The following is a 17537-nucleotide window of genomic DNA, read 5'->3' on the forward strand; positions in this document are numbered from 1 at the left end:
TATGAAATAGATAAGAAAATCTATGAAATAGATATGGAAACCTCCATCTATACCATAAAAACCTCCAGAGCCAAGCACAGACATTCACGCCACTTGCAACTGCATTTATTTTGAAAAATGGAGAACAGACTCCTACTTGGCCCAGTGTGTTTGACACTTCTCATTTAAGATGAGCCCTGACTTAAAAAACAAAACAAAACAGACTCGTGTTATCAGTCAAAGCTGCACACCAGCCAGCGCCTCCTTTCTGCATAGACTGAGGAGCAGTGACAGACGCATGCGCGGTGTGGTTGTCAGCGGGTTGGTTGGGTTTGTGTTTACAGCTCGGCTGGATGCTGTTGTCTGCTGATGTTATTTGGGAAGTGCAATGTTGTGCCAGCCGCCGTTGGAATAAAAATAAAAGTGGGAACCAAGGTAAGCTGTTTTGCACTTGCGCACGCATTTATACTCGAGGTTAAGCGTGACTGTCTCCCTGGTCAGGAGGAAATATACCTGTTTGTTGGTTGGAAGTGCCAGAGTAGCATGGCTAGCAGGCGTTAGCTATCCAGCCATAATACTGTAATGGCCTGTATGAACACTCTGTCCATCGCGGGGCCAGGCAGCGGATTTATCTTAAAGTTATTTGCAACCCATTTACCTAAGAGTTTGCATTGATTGTGTCGTGTTGACGGAAGTGTCTGGGGAAATGTTCACTGTGCGATTAAACATTTTGGTCTGACTTTGAGGCTATAACTGCTATAGCTGTATTAGCTAACGTTAGGCAGGTTGGTGAGGGCTAACTGAAGCAGTAAGTGAACACTGGAGCTAGCGAGCTTCGCACGTTTTAATCGAGAGAAATAGATTAGTGCCTGCTCAGGGACAGGTGTGGTTTAATAGGCTGACAGGTAGCAGTTTTGCCTATATCCACATGGAAATGAATGTGAATGCTAAGCATGCCAGATTGTGTGTAGATGTTGCAGTTGTCACTGTAGTGCAGAATATGGACATATATTAATACTTATCAATGCACTCATTATCAGATCGGATCGGTCCTTCCGTATGTTATGCAGTGCGATGGGGACCTCATGAATAAAAGGTCAAATAGCCAAGCATGTACTGAAGGCATATGTGATATTAATATACAAGTCAATAACTTCATAAGATCAGCAGCAGATATTAGAATTAGGCTGTCGGTGCTTTTAACGAGCCTTTCATGCTGTCATTGTTTCAAGAAGACGGAAACTTATAGTGCTATTACAAAATGCCCTGCAGGTATTTGCTGTACTGTTATAGTCACGTGCCAAGGGAATAACCAGGGAGGTTATGAAGTTCTTTCCTGGAATAACTTTATTATTATTATTTTTTAAATCATAGGCAGTCTGCCCTGCAGGACCCATTAACTACCAAAACACAACCTTGGAACAAAACTAGCTGTTTAAATACATTAATAACATTTCGCAAAAGGCCTCATTTTCCAGGGTAGTCCCCTTCAACCTTTTAAACTAACTTCGCTGACCCTGATTTCAATATATCAGAATGAGTGTGTGCTGTGTTACAGCTTCCTCTATGCTCTGTTTTACACTGTTAACATTGCACATTGTCAGTTCTTTAATGAGACAAGTTGTGTCAACACAAACTGACCAGAAGTTATATGCCATATTCCTCTCACTTAATGCTGACGACTACTGTCTGTCTATCTGTCTGTGAGCTTGAACAGTTTCCATCAGTCAGCTGATTGTTCCTGTTGTATTTCCTGAAACTCCAGTATTACGAAGCAACGCTCGTTGCATATAATGCATTCGGTGCATGCGCTCGATAAGAACAAAACAAAGCCAAAAAAAAAGATTAGACTTTATGTAAATATTTGTTCTATTAACCATCAGCAGCTATATTAGAAGAGGAGGAAAGCCAGCACATTCACAGCTATACTTTATGGAAGCATTATGTTATGCATGTGTTTTCTTCCACATTACACAATAACATACATAATGCTGGTTTTACTACAGATGCTTATGCACAATAAAGTACTTTATTTGTCTGATAAACAGACCGCTATATGGAGATTGCTATGATTGTTAATTTATGTGGTGTTGATAATATCAGGAACCACTTCATTCATCACTTATGGTAATTAAAACTTATGTTATCTGTTTAACATTAATACTTTTGTGGCTTTAGGGACAACTTAAAAAGCTGCTGAGAGGCTAAGATTGGGCCGTGCCACTTCTCTGATATGTTATCTGGAAAATGTCTCACAGAGATTCTTTCTTTCCTGTATCAGCAAAGAAAGAAGCGACTTACTGTAAAGTGCACTTAACAATCAAAAAAGTAAACAGCGATCACAAAAAAGTGACCAATAAACAAATACCAAACCCACTCCCCCAAATACAAACACATAAATGACATGCACAGGGGGCGATCGTGGCTCAAGAGTTGGGCGTTCGCCTTGTAATCAGAAGGTTGCCGGTTCGAGCCCCGGCTTGGACAGTCTCGGTCGTTGTGTCCTTGGGCAAGACGCTTCACCCGTTGCCTACTGGTGGTGGTCAGAGGGCCCGGTGGCGCCAGTGTCCGGCAGCCTCGCCTCTGTCAGTGTGCCCCAGGGTGGCTGTGGCTACAATGTAGCTGCCATCACCAGTGTGTGAATGTGTGTGTGAATGGGTGGATGACTGGATATGTAAAGCGCTTTGGGGTCCTTAGGGACTAGTAAAGCGCTATATAAATACAGGCCATTTACCATTTACCATGCACATAGCTCAGCTAATATAAGTATATGACATTACATTATATTATTATTAGGCCCTTACACCATAATAATAAATATCAACCACTAAAGACAATAAAGCAGAATAAAGATGTCAAACTGAATAGATTTTAGCACCTCCCTCTATCACTACTGTTCAGATGTTTTTTTCCATATCTGGACTGAGATGCGAGTAACACCCCTCATACACACCTGTTTTTGGACAACTGATGTAGACTGAATGGCGAGGGCACCAACTGTTGTGGATTAGTGTTTCAGTGCATGTGCTGTGGGTGAGATGACTCTAATTCATACATTAGTTACATTAGAGTTCAAAAGTTCCCGGGCGTTTGATAACGGTTTACTTTTGGGGGAAATAATGTTTCCGCCAAATAACCAACGAATTGGACAAGTCTGCATCGGCCTCAACTTTGCACAACTGGATTTTGTTGCATGTACTGCTTCTTTGGAGCTTTATGGAGTTATTAAGCTCATTTGTGTCACACTGATGGATGCATCAGGGGCAATTAAGGGTTCAGTATCGTCCCCAAAGATACTGAGCAAGTGTTTCTGTGGTTAGTGAATTACCTGCTCTTCTTCCCAAGTAACAGCTATCCTCATGTTCAGTGTTAATCAAATTTAATTAATAATTAAAAAAAATGTATAGAAAAGACCTGATTACCTTCTGGATTTTAAATGTTATGACTTGGTGGATTAGACGTATTTCCGTCCTCAGTTTATGTGGCTTCTTATTAACGGTAGGGGGAAGCAGTTTATTGGTAAATAAATGTCTGCAGACTGTTGTAAAGCTATATCTAGCTAGCTGTACTGTACCTTGTATGGATGCAGCTGATTTGTATTTGATTCTTAATCATTCAGTTGCATTAGATGAATACCCACGTTGCATGAAACACTTGTGATACTCCATTAAAATCTGTGTCATCACCTAGGTGCACACAAAAACACTGAACACAGACCGAGCAGAAACTAAAAGTGGGCTCACTCAATCATCTGGACTGTTTGTGTTGAGAAGACATTAGCCTGATATCCGCAGACAGCTGGTTAGTATTAGCTGCCCAGCAGGGACCGACTGAATAAATTAGAATCCACATACTGTTCAGTCCACTTCCACGCCCTCATACTCTGTAGCTAGAGATAGCATCTCATCAACAACCACAGGCCGAGAGCTCAGATCACTATGCAGATCTGCGCCTCTTGCAAGACAACATTGTATGCACTGCTCACGAGAGTTGTCTTCTGTGTTTTTTCCTTGATACTCAGTAAATAGAAGAGCTATTTTAAGGTTAAATACATACACACACAAACCCACCCACATTTTTAGATGTGTGATCCAAAAATAGCACTCAATGTTAAGTCACCTGAAACAGAAACTTTGGTTGCATGTTAAAAGCAGGGTTAGATCATGTCATTTCAGCTGCTCATCTTATAAGGGTTGTACCTACCTCTCTATTTTTACTCACAGACCATTTGCACACTTCTTTTGAGTTATAGATGCTGTACGCTTTATTTCTTCCTTTTTCTTTCTTGCAGCCCTGCTTTGTTTTCCTGCATCTGGGCTTTGGCTTTGATAAGAAATTGCTCAATTTTTATTGTTAATTCACTAAACGACAGAAACTTTGACATACATATTTATCACTGAGGTAGGGACAAATGCAAAAGTGAGAATTCATATTCACTTTCAGTTCCATTTTCTGTATGTTCATCACACATAACTATTGTTGCATGCATGTTAACACACATCTAAGTGTCAGCTTTACTTTAAAAGCCATACCTCTATTTTTCAGAGACAACACCACTAAGTAAGTAGCTGTGAATAGCCAGTCCATGGCTGTAGCTCAGTATTTTACAGTGAACAGGTTTGTTGCAATCAGTTCTGTGTTTGTGAAATTAAAGGCAGGCCTGCCGTATTTTATTTAGTCACGTGAGATCATTTTATTGTTGAGCGCGAGTCTTTCGAGAGCATTCATGCCACTTTATTAAACCAGGGGCCTCTGACCTGCAGTCAATCTGAATGAAGATTATAATTAGATGCTCACACAGTACAAATAAAATACTGTTTATGTGTGTGTTTCTTTGATTTTGCTTTGTACTGTTACACTCCCATTGTAGTAGATGAGCTGTTCTGTCACTTTTCCTCTTTTCCTCTTTCCTCCTTTTTCCCCCCTGCTATCTCCGCCTGGCTGAAATCAGTGCTGTGAGGCGGGTTGAAAAGGACTGTGGTGCAAGCCTGAATGCTCTGCCTGTGTCTGGCTGTGTCTTCCTCTCCCTCGTGAGGTGCACACAGGGCCCAGCTGGCAGCCCAGCTGGCAGCCCAGAACAGCCCGTTCAGCTGGATAGCAGTGGGAAGCAAAAAAAAAGAAAGAAGAAGCAGGCATGTGTTTCTAGTGTGTGTATTTTTACACATGGGTTAACATGGTATCCTCCTGTTTTCAACTTAAAATAAACTAAAGTGTGTGAGCCACTTTAAGGGATACACAGACCTCACCACTTTACTACTGTTATCGCTTTGTGTTGATTTATAGTTGATAAATGAGTAGACGATGTAGGTTGTAGTCCTGAAAGAAGATACTCAAAATGAACCTGGCTGCATTTTAAGGCTAAACGTGAGCTTACTTTATTTTCCTCCTTGACAGAGTAAATGTAACTTATATTGGTTTTCACATTTGTAGCATCTCATAGACATGCAGAGTATTCATGTTGAAGTCAGAGAACATTTTGGGAAACAAGCTTTGGAAGAACTATTGCTGCTTCATATCCATATGAACCTATGAAATATGCTGAACAGTTGAGTTATTGGATTCATCCGGGTGTGGGCTCTTCTCTTCTCTTCTCTTCTCTTCTCTTCTCTTCTCTTCTCTTCTCTTCTCTTCTCTTCTCTTCTCTTCTCTTCTCTTCTCTTCTCTTCTCTTCAACCTGCTACTCAAAACAAAGAATCATATAGTGATGAGACATAAAAAGTCAAATTAAAGTTGACTGAACAAATTAGTTTAAATTTGCTAAAAACACTCAAGGTATTGGAAATGACCTCCAATTTAAGGCATTTTAGAACCCAGATAATTTTAATGGTCAGTATCCTGACTGACTGGCAGCGATTGTCGATCTTCTTGGAAGTGTACCAAGGCAGTGAAAAGGTTGATAAGGAACAGTGTATCTTGGCAGGAGCAGGCAGAGCTCTGTTGGTGAGGCTAGAAAGGAAACTGGGGTGACAAGGGAAGCATTATAAGTCTTTTGGAGCCTCCTGCTAGTCAAAGTATTAGGTTTGTGTGTGTGCATGCACGTGTTTCTCAGTGAGTGCCTATTTGTGTTCATAATACAGCTGTCTGTGTGTTTTGTAGGGTATGTGACATCCAGCACAAGTGGGTATTTTTAAAAATGTATTTTATGTATGTATGGGTGTATATAGTATTGACTGTTGTATGTGCATAAAATCAAGTTTCGCCTGGCTTTCTCAAATCAAAGTGCAAGTCTTAGTATTTACCTTAAGAAAAGCAAACAACATGCTCTCTGGACCAGCAGGCAGAAGGCCTGACTATTAGACATTATAAAAAAGGTGGACATGGTTTTGGGGTCTGAAAGACGTGAGAAAACTGCCTCCGGGCTTGTGCTGACGAGTTTGTGGGCTTGGTTTCAGAAATAAGTTTCAGGATATGACTTATAATATCCAGCTTATGACTTGTAATGGGCAAGTGTTTAGCCAGTGAGCATGCAGTTTCATAAATCCACCTCTCACTTCTCACATCCAGTTTCAAAATGCTAAGATGAGCAATGGGAAATCGCTTCACAATGGGACTTCAGAAATCAGCGAGTGATGGCACTATAGCTATCCCTAAAGTTTATTTTAGCCATCTTTCCAAAAGTAGTTAAACAATTTGGAAAAAAAATATAAACAGTTAAAACAGGAATAAAGATCTGGACGAATGAAATATGTTGCTGTATGTGAAAAAGTAATTGTCCCTGTCCTGATTTCTTAGGTTTTGCCTGTTTTTACAACACTTGAATATTTCAGATCATTGAAAAGAGTTTAATGTTAGTCTAAGATAACCCATAAAAATTATTTTTAAAAAAAATATATAATTTAATTTAATAAGAGGAAACGGCCACCCAAACCTTTCTGGCCCTTTCTCAAATCTTTCAGCCCTGGTTGCTACCAGACCTGCTGGATCAGTTAAATAGAACCTGTCTGACAATGTAAGGTAGGCTCATAGAATGCTCTCAGTCATTGACATCTGAGCGTTCTTAGGTGTCCAAAAAAACAACACAAAGGCTCATCTCACCTTTGCCTCACCATAATGATCCCCAAGACTTTTGGGGAAATTTCTGTGGATTGACAGTCAAAAGTTGGACTTTTTTGGAAGATTTGAATCCCACTGCAACTTGTAACAAACTAACACAGCATTTCATAAAAAGAACATCATATCAGTCTGGGGCTGCTGTGTTGCTTCAGGGCCTGGGTGACTTGGCATAATTAATGGATCCATGAATGCTGCTCTTTACCAGAAAATCCTGAAGGAGAATGTCTGGCCATCAGTTTATCCCCTGAAGCTCAAGTGCTTTAGGATTATACAGCTGAATTCTGAACATACGAGCAAGGCCACCTCTGAATGGTTAAAATAAAATGTATTTTGTTTATTTATTTATTCAAACATAGGTTCATTTAAAAACTGTATTTTGTTAGATCTGAAACATTTAAATGCAACAAAACACTAAGAAAGCAAGAAAGGGGCAAGTACTTCTTCATGCCACTGTAATTTAATATTATTTTACCTGTTTGCTTTAATATGCACTACTTTCGAATTATGCTAGGCACTTTTGCTCTTTCTCTCTCTCTCTCTCTCTCTCTCTCACACACACACACACACACACACACACACACACACACACACACACACACACACACACACACACAAAAGCCAACTGTGCTAAAAATGGACAGCAGCTGTCTTTGAGCCAAGAGTAGTGTAAACATCTGCAAAGTATCCTCAAGACTGAAAGCCTGCAGGGATGAAAGAGACTGGGGATTGATGCAAAGGACCGTGTCTGAATGCTACTGAGTCTGATGCTTAGTTTTCTTTTGGACTGGTATTTGCTTTACTTTGTCAGATATTCTCTTCAATTAATATTATTTCATATGGAACAAGACAGTTGCCAGACCAAACATCCAAGAGCACAAAATGAGAGTAAACCGTCATATCGCAGAAACCAGTATAGATTTGGCTTATTAATAGCTACAGTTAGTAGTTACAGTTAATTAGTCTTATTGAGGTGTCTATAAAGTATACTGGGATTAGAAAATCACCAAACTATGTATGAAATAACAGCAATGACAATGTTTTAAAATGATCTGCTCAGCAAAGCTATCAGCAGAGTAAATAAGCTGCCAAAGAAGCACAGTCCATAGACACGCATGCAACCGTGTTGTCTGTTGCAACATAAGTAACAACGCCCATGCAGAATGAGAGTTATCATTAAATATTCTCAGTATATACTAGTTTTAACGATATATTTGTGTTACTTTGTACCTACATTGTACACAGTGTATCAAATTATTGTTGCACAACTAACCTGTAAGGTAGGGTCTAAGCAAGTTGTGGTGTGTTCGTCCATTTGCTTTATAGTGTTTATGCTAGTGTGGGATGTTAAAGTAGCACTGCATATTTTTGTTGGTCATTAATATTCAGAAAAGGCAGAATAGATTATAACAGGTATGCATGGGAGCACCTTTTTTGATTAGAAAGTGAAACAGGTGGAGAAGGTAAATAGAGGTGTGTGTGTGTAATTTGTGTGCACAGTCCCTCATTACAAAGTGGGTGAAACATAGTTTCTAACTCCTTGGCATTAATTATGATATTTATCCAGTAAAGGTTAGCATAATTGGCTGTCAGCTGAATGGTCTTTGTGTTATGATTGTGTTATAGCTCATTCAGACTAGAGTCGAAATAAGACAACCTTCTTGCAACCAGGAAAGGTCAAAGGTTGCCTGGTGATTGTGTTTAACTTTGTCATATTTGGCAACTGATTGCAAGTAGTTGCAGCTACCAACTGGTTGCCAAGAAGTTGGCCATGCTGATTTTTTTTTTTTTTTTGCTTTTCATACACATGAAACATAACAAATGTTAAATAAATCTATTTATATGTGGTTATTTATAATTCTTTACTAGGAAAATATGACATTTCAGTTTAAACATGATCTTGCTTTATTGCCACAACAGGTCGCACATTACTTGTTTTACCCGACTCTGCTCAGATCAGCGGGTTGTTGTGTTTGTGCCTTTCCAAATAGATGTTGCCAACAGGGAAGTTGGCACACTAGTTCTAGCCTCACTTGATAATTGTACCTTGTTTTGCAACACAAATTTAAGAAGAAAAAAGCATAAGAAACAAAAAAAAAACCCCAGAATATTTAGAGGAGTAATCAGATTTTAATTTCCTCAGAGTGGTTTGAAATGATAAAGAGAGCACTTTAATTTATATAGTGCCAATTCACAACAGGTGTGCCCTCAAGGTGCTTTTAAATTGTAGGGTAAAGACCTATAACATAAAAAAAATCTCAATCAGATGGCTCTTTATGAGCAAAGACTTGGCAACAGTGGGAAGGAAAATCTCTCTTTTAACAGGAAGGATCCTGTGGCAGAACCAAACTCTCACAAGGGCAGTCTGCCCCGACCAGGTGGGGGTTAGGAGAAACAAAGGCAAGCAGAGGGAAACGGGGCAAAATACACATGCGAGAGAACCAGTTTAAAATTATTTACTATATGAATGAATAAATGCACTAGTGCTGTATAATTATATCGAGAGTGAAAAAGACTTTAATGAAGAATAAACACTTAGTCCACCAGGGGAAACCCACAGCTGTCTAAGCATATTGCAGCATAACTAAGGGATAGTTCAGAGTCACCTGATGCAGTCCTAATTATAAGCTTATCAAAAAGGAAAGGTTTGAGCCTACTCTTGAAAGTAGAGATAGTGTCTGTCTCCCAAATCCAAACTGGTAGTTCTGCCTTCCATTCTGCCTTTAGAAACTCTAGCAACCACAAGTAAGATCCTGAGATCCAAGAGCTCTGTTGGGACAATATGATACTATGAGGTCTTTAAGGACACGGGGTCTGATTACTCAAGACCTTGTAAGGGAGAAGAAAGATTCTAATTTCAGTTCTGGATTAAACGGGTAAAAAGAAGATAATATGGTAGAAACATGCTCTCTTTCTTGTCCTGTTTGTACTGTCGTTGTAGCATTTTTGCAACCTGAAAATAATGCATTACAATAGTTCAGCCTAGAAGTGATAAATGTATCAGTTAGTATTTCAGCATCACTTTGAGACAGGATGTTTCTAGAATTAGTGATATTGCACAAATGTGAGCAGTGCTACAAATCCATGTAATACTCACATTGAAAGGCACATCCTGGTCATGATTCCAAGATTCCTCTAAGTGTTACTGGAGGCCAATGGCAATGTCATCCAATGTAAGCATCTGTTGAGATGCTGTGTTTCTAAGATTTTTAGGACCGAGTACAATAACCTCAGTTTTGTACGAGTTTTGAGGCAGAATATTAGAGGTCATCTAGGCATTTGTCCTTACAGTTTTTTACAGACGCTAGGACACATTTCTCAATACTTAGGTCCTTTTGCAAAACTCCTCACACAGTGAGCACAACAGAAGTCTATGTGGGCTAAACTGAGGATCAGTTATCATTGTTTTGGCACAAAATGCATTCAATGACTACATCTCTCAAATTTCATGAATTATTTTCTCACTCAGACACAACAACTGCCAAAAATCTTTGTACATACAGGACATTTTGCATGTGCTTACATACTGTTTTCAAAACTGTTAAACTTATGGCCAAAACAATAACACAATGCAAAACTTAAAAAGACAGCAAAATTCAACAGCAATATTTTATTGAAACATATTTTAAATCTAAAAATGCAGTTTAACCAGCCACAGCTTATTCTCATTGTAGATGAACATCTACACTGGTGTTACTCCTTCAATTTTTCAACTCCTTCAATTCTGGCATGCCAGAAGATTATTTCCTAGGTGTATTGGCCTAGATGACATAAGATGTGATGTGGATGAGAACCTGCGGCCAAATGGAGAAGACCGAGTAGATTAGCATTACTATTGTATGTGTATCAGTGGATGGTGTGTATACAAATTCTTGTATTTTGGGATTACTTAGTGCAAAAAACTAAAAATACATAAACAAATATTAACGAATTCTGCATGATGTCTGATTCATTCCAGTAACATATATTGAAATTATAAACAGAGATGTGTCCTTGTTTTACACAAGAAAACGCTGTGTAATGCTACATGTTGTTAGTGTTTTTTAGGTCATTGTTTTGTGGGTGACAAAGTGTGTTTGTCGACTGTCAACCTTTGCTAGTGTTCTGGAAGAATGAGTTTATTTGAGACCTGAATAAAGTGTTTTGGTAGTTGTAGTGCATTTTGAATGTGAAATGAACTGCTTTGCCAAGCTGAAGGTCAGTTAGGAGAATTGTGTGAAGAGTTTTGCAAAAGTGACCTAAGTATTGAGAAATGTGTCCTAGCGGCTGTACAAAACTGTAAGAGATTCTGTAACAAACCACGGCAGACCCGGCGACGCATCCATACGCTTTTCAGCATTTTTTATCGACTCTCGGTTGCTGTTCACAGTCACACGCACACACAGCTGCAGCTTTCCAGCTCGCAGCTGAACACACTGACAACAACCAAACCAGGACCACACTAACACCGTTGGGGAACGCTGGTGGCAGTGGCGGCGGTGCCGGCCAGGACCAGGCCCGAGCGGCCAGATTCTTCCTGCAGGCGGCGTGATGCCACCACCTGTTCCCACTGTGTGCCCACCATTTCGGCCACCATTCGGGCCAGCTCATCCACTTGCTGGCCTGGTTGTGGGTCCGTCATGCCTCCCATCCTGGGTTTTGGCACTACTGTGACAAACCACGGCAGACCCGACGAGACATACATGCTTTCCAGCATTCTTTATTGACTCTCGATTGCTGTCCACAGTCACACACACACACTGCTGCAGCTTTCCAGCTTGCAGCTGAACACACTAACAACCAAACACAGGACCCTACACCAATTTTAAGCTGGTGAGGCAGGATTGTGATGCCGTGCAGGTGTGTCCGCCTTCCCTGCCGTGGCACTGCCGACTACACTCCGCCACACATGCCTTTACACATGCCTGACATCATCTGCATAGCTGTGAAAATGTTCCTTCGAATGATACTGCCTAAGAGAAGCTCTTAAAAAGTATTGGTCCCAGCACAGAGACCTGTGGAACTCCATAATTAACCTATACAATTAACCTATTGTTGTTAATTATTAGAGGTGGGAATCACCATACAACTCACGATACGATATTATCACAATATTTAACGCACGATACGATATTATTGCAATTTTTAAAAATATTTTGCGATATTCAAATTCTGTACATAAAGGTAAACTTTATCAATATTCATTTTATCTAATATCAAAGTCTTACACTCAGTCTTTCTCTCATTTCAGTCAGTTTTATTGTTGACAAACTGAACTGTTTGTATTACAGTCTAGTCCAACTTAACTGAATGCAACCATCTGGTACAATTATAGCTATTCTGAACTATGCAATTTATGAAAACTATGCAGCCCCTTCAGCAACTGAAGAATTTGAAAGTAAATTAAAACAAAATATAATTTTACATTAAATAAAAAAAGTTTTGAACTTAATTAAAATAAAACATGTCTTAAATTAAAATAAGTAAACTGTCATGTTTATTGCTGCCAAAAAACAAGTTAAACACATTTGGACAGTGAAGAAATGTCAGGATTCTTGCTCAGAAAAAGGAGCTGATCAACATGCTCTGAAGTCAGAGAATGTGAGAATATGACTCAAACCACTGTAGCGCAGTATCTTTAATACCGAATCTCTGTAATAAAGTATTGTGGTCTACAGTATCGAGTCCTTCACTAATGTTGCTTGTGTACTGTGATGATCTCTGAAACCTGAAATTCTTAAAATCAACCATTCATCTACAGGTGATCAGTTAGCTGCTTACAACTACTCTTTCAAGAATTTTTGAAAGAAAAGGAACACTGAAGATTATCCTATAATTAGCTAAGACAGCTGGGTCAACTAGAGGCTTTTTAAGTAATGGTTTAATTACTGCCACATTAAAGGCCTGTGGTACATAACCCGCGAATAAAGATAAAGATAATAAAGTGAATACGGTTGATGGTTTTGAGGAAGTATTTACTGAAGCTAACTTTGAAAGATCAATTGGAGAGTTAAAGTTTAAAATAAATAAGAGCAGTGTTATAGGTGCTGTACATAATGATACATCTGTGGGACTGCTGTGAAAAATTTTCTTCTCTAATGGTGAAAATTTTAATTGTGAAGAAATTCATGAAGTCATTACTAATTAAGTTCAACAAAGCTCGGACTCTTTCTCAGCCTGGCTAGAGTGCTGAAAGGAAACCTGAGGTTATTCCTGTTTTCTTCTAATAGTAAGTGAATTAATGTTGCATCTTTACAAGGGACTTTTTTTTTTTTTAAATAGAGCGACAAATTATTTTTCCAAGTCAAATAAAGGTGAAACGCTAGTATGGGCAGAAATCTGTGCCATCAGAAACTGAATTTGAATAAGTTAAATTGCTCGGATTGAATCTGAATTGTAACTTGAATAAATGCTTTTACAAACTGAATATGAATTAGCCTAATTTGAAATTCAATTTATTGGTTTGAAAATGATCATCACTGAATTGAAATTGAATTTTATATTTTGAAAATGAATTCATTTGCTTTGAAACCGTAGTTTATCCTTTAAAAATTTAGCGAGAGCCACAGTATCCAGAGACGTACACCGAGAGGATAAACCTTAAGCTGTCAATAATAAATTGCAGCCTAAAAATAACAATCATATCACCAGCAAAATCACGTAACCTCTAATATAGACGTTTATTTTGGGTCAGTGTGACTGTGTTTGTGTTATCTCTAATAATCCAGATTGACCTTTTGTCCTGATACTTTCTCATTGTTAAACCTGCTTGCTTTGGGTGGGTTTTTTTCCCCAAAGCAAGAAGGGCAAGGGCAAAGGTGGACACTGAGAAAAATAGATTGCAGGGTGAGTGATGAGGCAAAAAGAGAAGTGAAAGAGGGAAAGGGAGGAGCAGCGAGAGGAAACGGCCAGAAATGCTTATGGGTGTTTCCTGCCACCTCTCTTGTTTAGAAGTTACCTCATGCCTCAATACTAATAATAGAGCTTTGCCTGGATTTCCCTACCTTAATGCTAATTCTTATCTCAGTGTGAACTACACAGTGGCATCCCACAGTCGTAATTTACCAGCAGAGTCAAAAGTTGTTATTTGCAGTTGGGGTGGCTGGTTGGTGTTGCAGGGATGCATTTAGGAGTGCATGTACTGCAGTTAGATTATTTAGTGTGTGCTTTTACATTGTTCAATGTATTTTTGTGAACTTGTGATTCATTAGTGTGAAACCACAGCTGAGACTTTGTAGACGGAACATGGGTCAAATAGATGGTTGTAAAAAGTTGTCTTTTTCCTTACTTCCTCACTGTCATTCGCATCACCATAGCTTTGCAATGCATGTAAAATCAAGCTGTTTTTGCAAACTAGTCTACTTTATTCTTCTGAAGCATATAAAATTGCTTTAAATGACCCACAGATGCTTTTTCTTTGATTTTTCTGGTTTCATTGCTTCATCATTTTATTCTCTTGTCTATCACCTTCACTTGAACTAAGCTTCGTTTTGCGCTCTTTTGTTTTTTTGCCTTTCTCTGGGTAATGACCTCTTTCTTTGGGGTGTTCAAAAGACCTCTAAAAGTGAATCACAAGTACTTTCACCATTTTTAGAGCCACTTGCCTTTCTATAAGATGCTTTTCATGGATCTCATCTCATCATGACTGTTTTCTGCTTCTTTCTTTTTATTTATTTTTTTCTAGGGGATTTTGCTCATCATCTCCCACCACTTCCGCCTTCCGTCTTCCATTCATGAGCAGCGTGGCTGAATTTAACAGCGGCAGCCATGGATGACAAGGGCTCGGTGGGGAAGATTAGCGTGTCTTCAGACTCAGTGTCCACTCTCAACAGTGAGGACTTTGTCCTTGTGTCCCGGCTGGGGGACGAGACACCCTCCTCTACTAATAATGGTAGTGATGACGAAAAGACAGGACTGAAGGTAAGGTTGGCTGGGTGTAGGTACGGATGGAAGTGCAAGGTAGAAAAGGGGGACTTGTTGGAGATTAGGTGCACTAATAGTCACTTAGGCACAATGGCATAAGGGTCTTCCCATTAAAAAACTTCCATGAAAAGCCTTCCACCTGACACCCCAGGAATCAGCTTTTTTTTTTTTTTTTTTTTTTAAGATAAATTTACAATTTTACATAAGTAGTTGCAAGTTTACTTTCATATTTCTAACATTTATTACAAGTTAGAGGGTCTCAAAGTGGTTAGAGGGGTTCAAAAAAAATTTAATGCATGTTTTTTCCAGCATTTGAGCATCAAGATGACGGAGTATGTTGTAGTTTCAACAGCAAAACTGCACCATATTTATGTCTACGACATAGAGTAGCAGAAACAAGCATTGGCACCCGAGGTGTGTGTGTGTTTGTTTTTCTTTTTTAATTTTACTGAAGAAACCTTTATCAAAACATAGTGAGTGCGTGATATAAGAGGTCCTGTCTTTATTTACACTTTTTTTCTTTATCTGAATTCACACTCATCTTCCAGCTGCAATTTCTTGAGGGTCATTCATTTGCTAATATAGTCCTATTTTAACACAACACATAGGTTATGTAAAATGGAGAAACATTGGTGAAACGTGTTCTGCATAAGGGTCACAGAGGGTCAGGTGGGAACTTTGTTTTAGATTAGGCTAATTTTTTAATAGATAGATTTTTTTATATGGCCTTACCATTAAATTCCAGAGGTGTTTTTACTTTGAATAGACTCATTAATAATAACAGTTAAGATGGCCTGATCAGATAAGTAGAATAAACTGTACAGTATAAAGTAGGAAACCAAACGAGAATGTCCAGCACACTAAATGGTGTGACTATTATTACCTTGTGTGTTAATTAAATCTGATGGACCATGATATATCAAAACATCTCAATGTTTATTCATCTTTATTTATTTGTTAGAAATAGAACTCATAAAAAAGCAAATTAGGAATTACAGTTTATACAGATTCATGTTGCTAACATACTGTTTTCATTACTAACAACCATCTTTTTTTTCTTTTTTTTTAACATCTAGCAGGGTTTGTTAATTTCACACTCTTAACCATAAACCAGCATTTATTGTTTTGCTTCCTCATTCTCACTTTGCCTTTTTTGCCGTAGTTGGTCATAGTTGGTGTTTGTATTTGCTACTTTTAATGACGAAGCCCTTGGTGATTTGTGCACATCCACATAAACTGAGGGTAAATTGTCTGGTTAAGTTTCCCTGTGCTGTTTAGGCTGCAAATGAAGGATGTCATTCATGCATCCACCGCCAGATATTGTTGCCACTGAGTGTGATTAAGTTGGATGCTATTTAACTTTGGGAGACCGTTTCCCAACTGCTGTGTCAGTCAGGTGCTTGTGTTTAAATGCGTAATATGATATTGTGCGATAGCGAGGCTGACTTACAGCTTGTTTTCTATGGTTGAATTCACTGCTCAACTTTGAAAGATATCCAGGTATTGTGGTGATATAACCTTGCTTTGACCCATTGCTGGGGAAAATATCGGTGCTTTGTGATGCGGGCGTAGCTCTTTTCACAATATAAAGACTTTCTAGGAAATAATTGTGACTGCCAGCCACTATCCTGTGTGTGTCCCTAATGGGTTCAGATTACCTCTCTTCGCCTCTTCTGCTCGATCTCTTCACAGGATGCATTTTGTCCACGTGTCTCTCAGTTTAGTTGTTATCATGTTTCTTTTTATTGAGTTGCCTTAAGAAGCGGCCTCACACGTTCGGACTATTTTCATTACTGTATGTCACTCATGTACGATACCTGTTTGTTTGTAAAGAAAAGTTATTCTGTAAAGTTCCCAGAAGATGGCGCCAGCAGAGCATAGATGTTCAATATCCATTCGCTAGAAAGTTGCTCTGCTTTGACCTTCTGTCGTGTTCTGTCTTTTGAGTTTTCATATTTCATTCATAAGACCAGTGTCTGTAAAAGCATCACAGCTCTTTTTTTATGGACAATAAAATCAAGTTTTTGCGCTGCGTATTTTGCCATCGTCTGCCTGCTGTCAGATGGTTAAAAAGCAGAACGTGACACACATCCTCTGTTCTCACAATGTAATGGCGAAATCACTCCATCCACTGGCACGCGGTCATCCTGACATCATGTTTTGGTTTTTGCCGACACACTCTTGTGCACATCTCCCTCCAGTCAGCCCATCCAGTCAGCAGAGGAGTCAGTGTCTAAACTTGTTGTTTGTTATGCAGGTGATTTCTGAGGAAGGGGTCAGCTTTAAGGTCAGTCTCTTCTCTCGCTCTCTTTCCTTTCCTCAGCTTCTCTCTTGCTTGTGAATATTATTCACCTTATTCTTCCTGTGATGTGATTCAGTGGTGATTCTGTCTGTGATTATTTGTGCTTTCTGTAATTTTGCCGTCTGTCCAGCGATGGCCTCAGCTCTTTAATACTTTGGATTTGATGATGTTAGAATTAGACTGTAGGCTGTAGTTATGCAACAGTCGCCCAGGCTTGTAGCACTTCCTGTAAAGGCCCTCTACAGCTACACAGTTACAAAACGTCAGAAGTGTGAACGTCAATATAGAATTGATAGCACACTTA

At 39.1% G+C, this 17537-nt stretch overlaps 1 protein-coding gene across 3 annotated transcripts in view; it reads left to right on the forward strand.

Moving 5' to 3' along the window:
* Positions 1-272: 272 nt before the first annotated feature.
* rabgap1 (RAB GTPase activating protein 1) overlaps positions 273-17537 on the forward strand; it is a 76650-nt gene continuing 59385 nt past the window's right edge. The window contains exons 1-3 of one of the 3 annotated variants that reach the window (XM_085279257.1): positions 278-414; positions 14693-14928; positions 17189-17218. In XM_085279257.1, the coding sequence (XP_085135383.1) occupies positions 14776-14928; positions 17189-17218 (183 nt within the window). In that variant the 5' untranslated portion in view covers positions 278-414; positions 14693-14775. Of the gene's footprint in view, positions 415-14692; positions 14929-17188; positions 17219-17537 lie in introns of all 3 variants that reach the window. The other 2 variants (XM_085279258.1, XM_085279259.1) reach the window with 2 other exon arrangements.

This window comes from Mchenga conophoros, linkage group LG7 (genome assembly GCF_057382185.1).
Source record: "Mchenga conophoros isolate Kocher_MC1m ecotype Shallow Benthic linkage group LG7, M_conophoros_male_GT1.1, whole genome shotgun sequence".
Taxonomy (NCBI): domain Eukaryota; kingdom Metazoa; phylum Chordata; class Actinopteri; order Cichliformes; family Cichlidae; genus Mchenga; species Mchenga conophoros.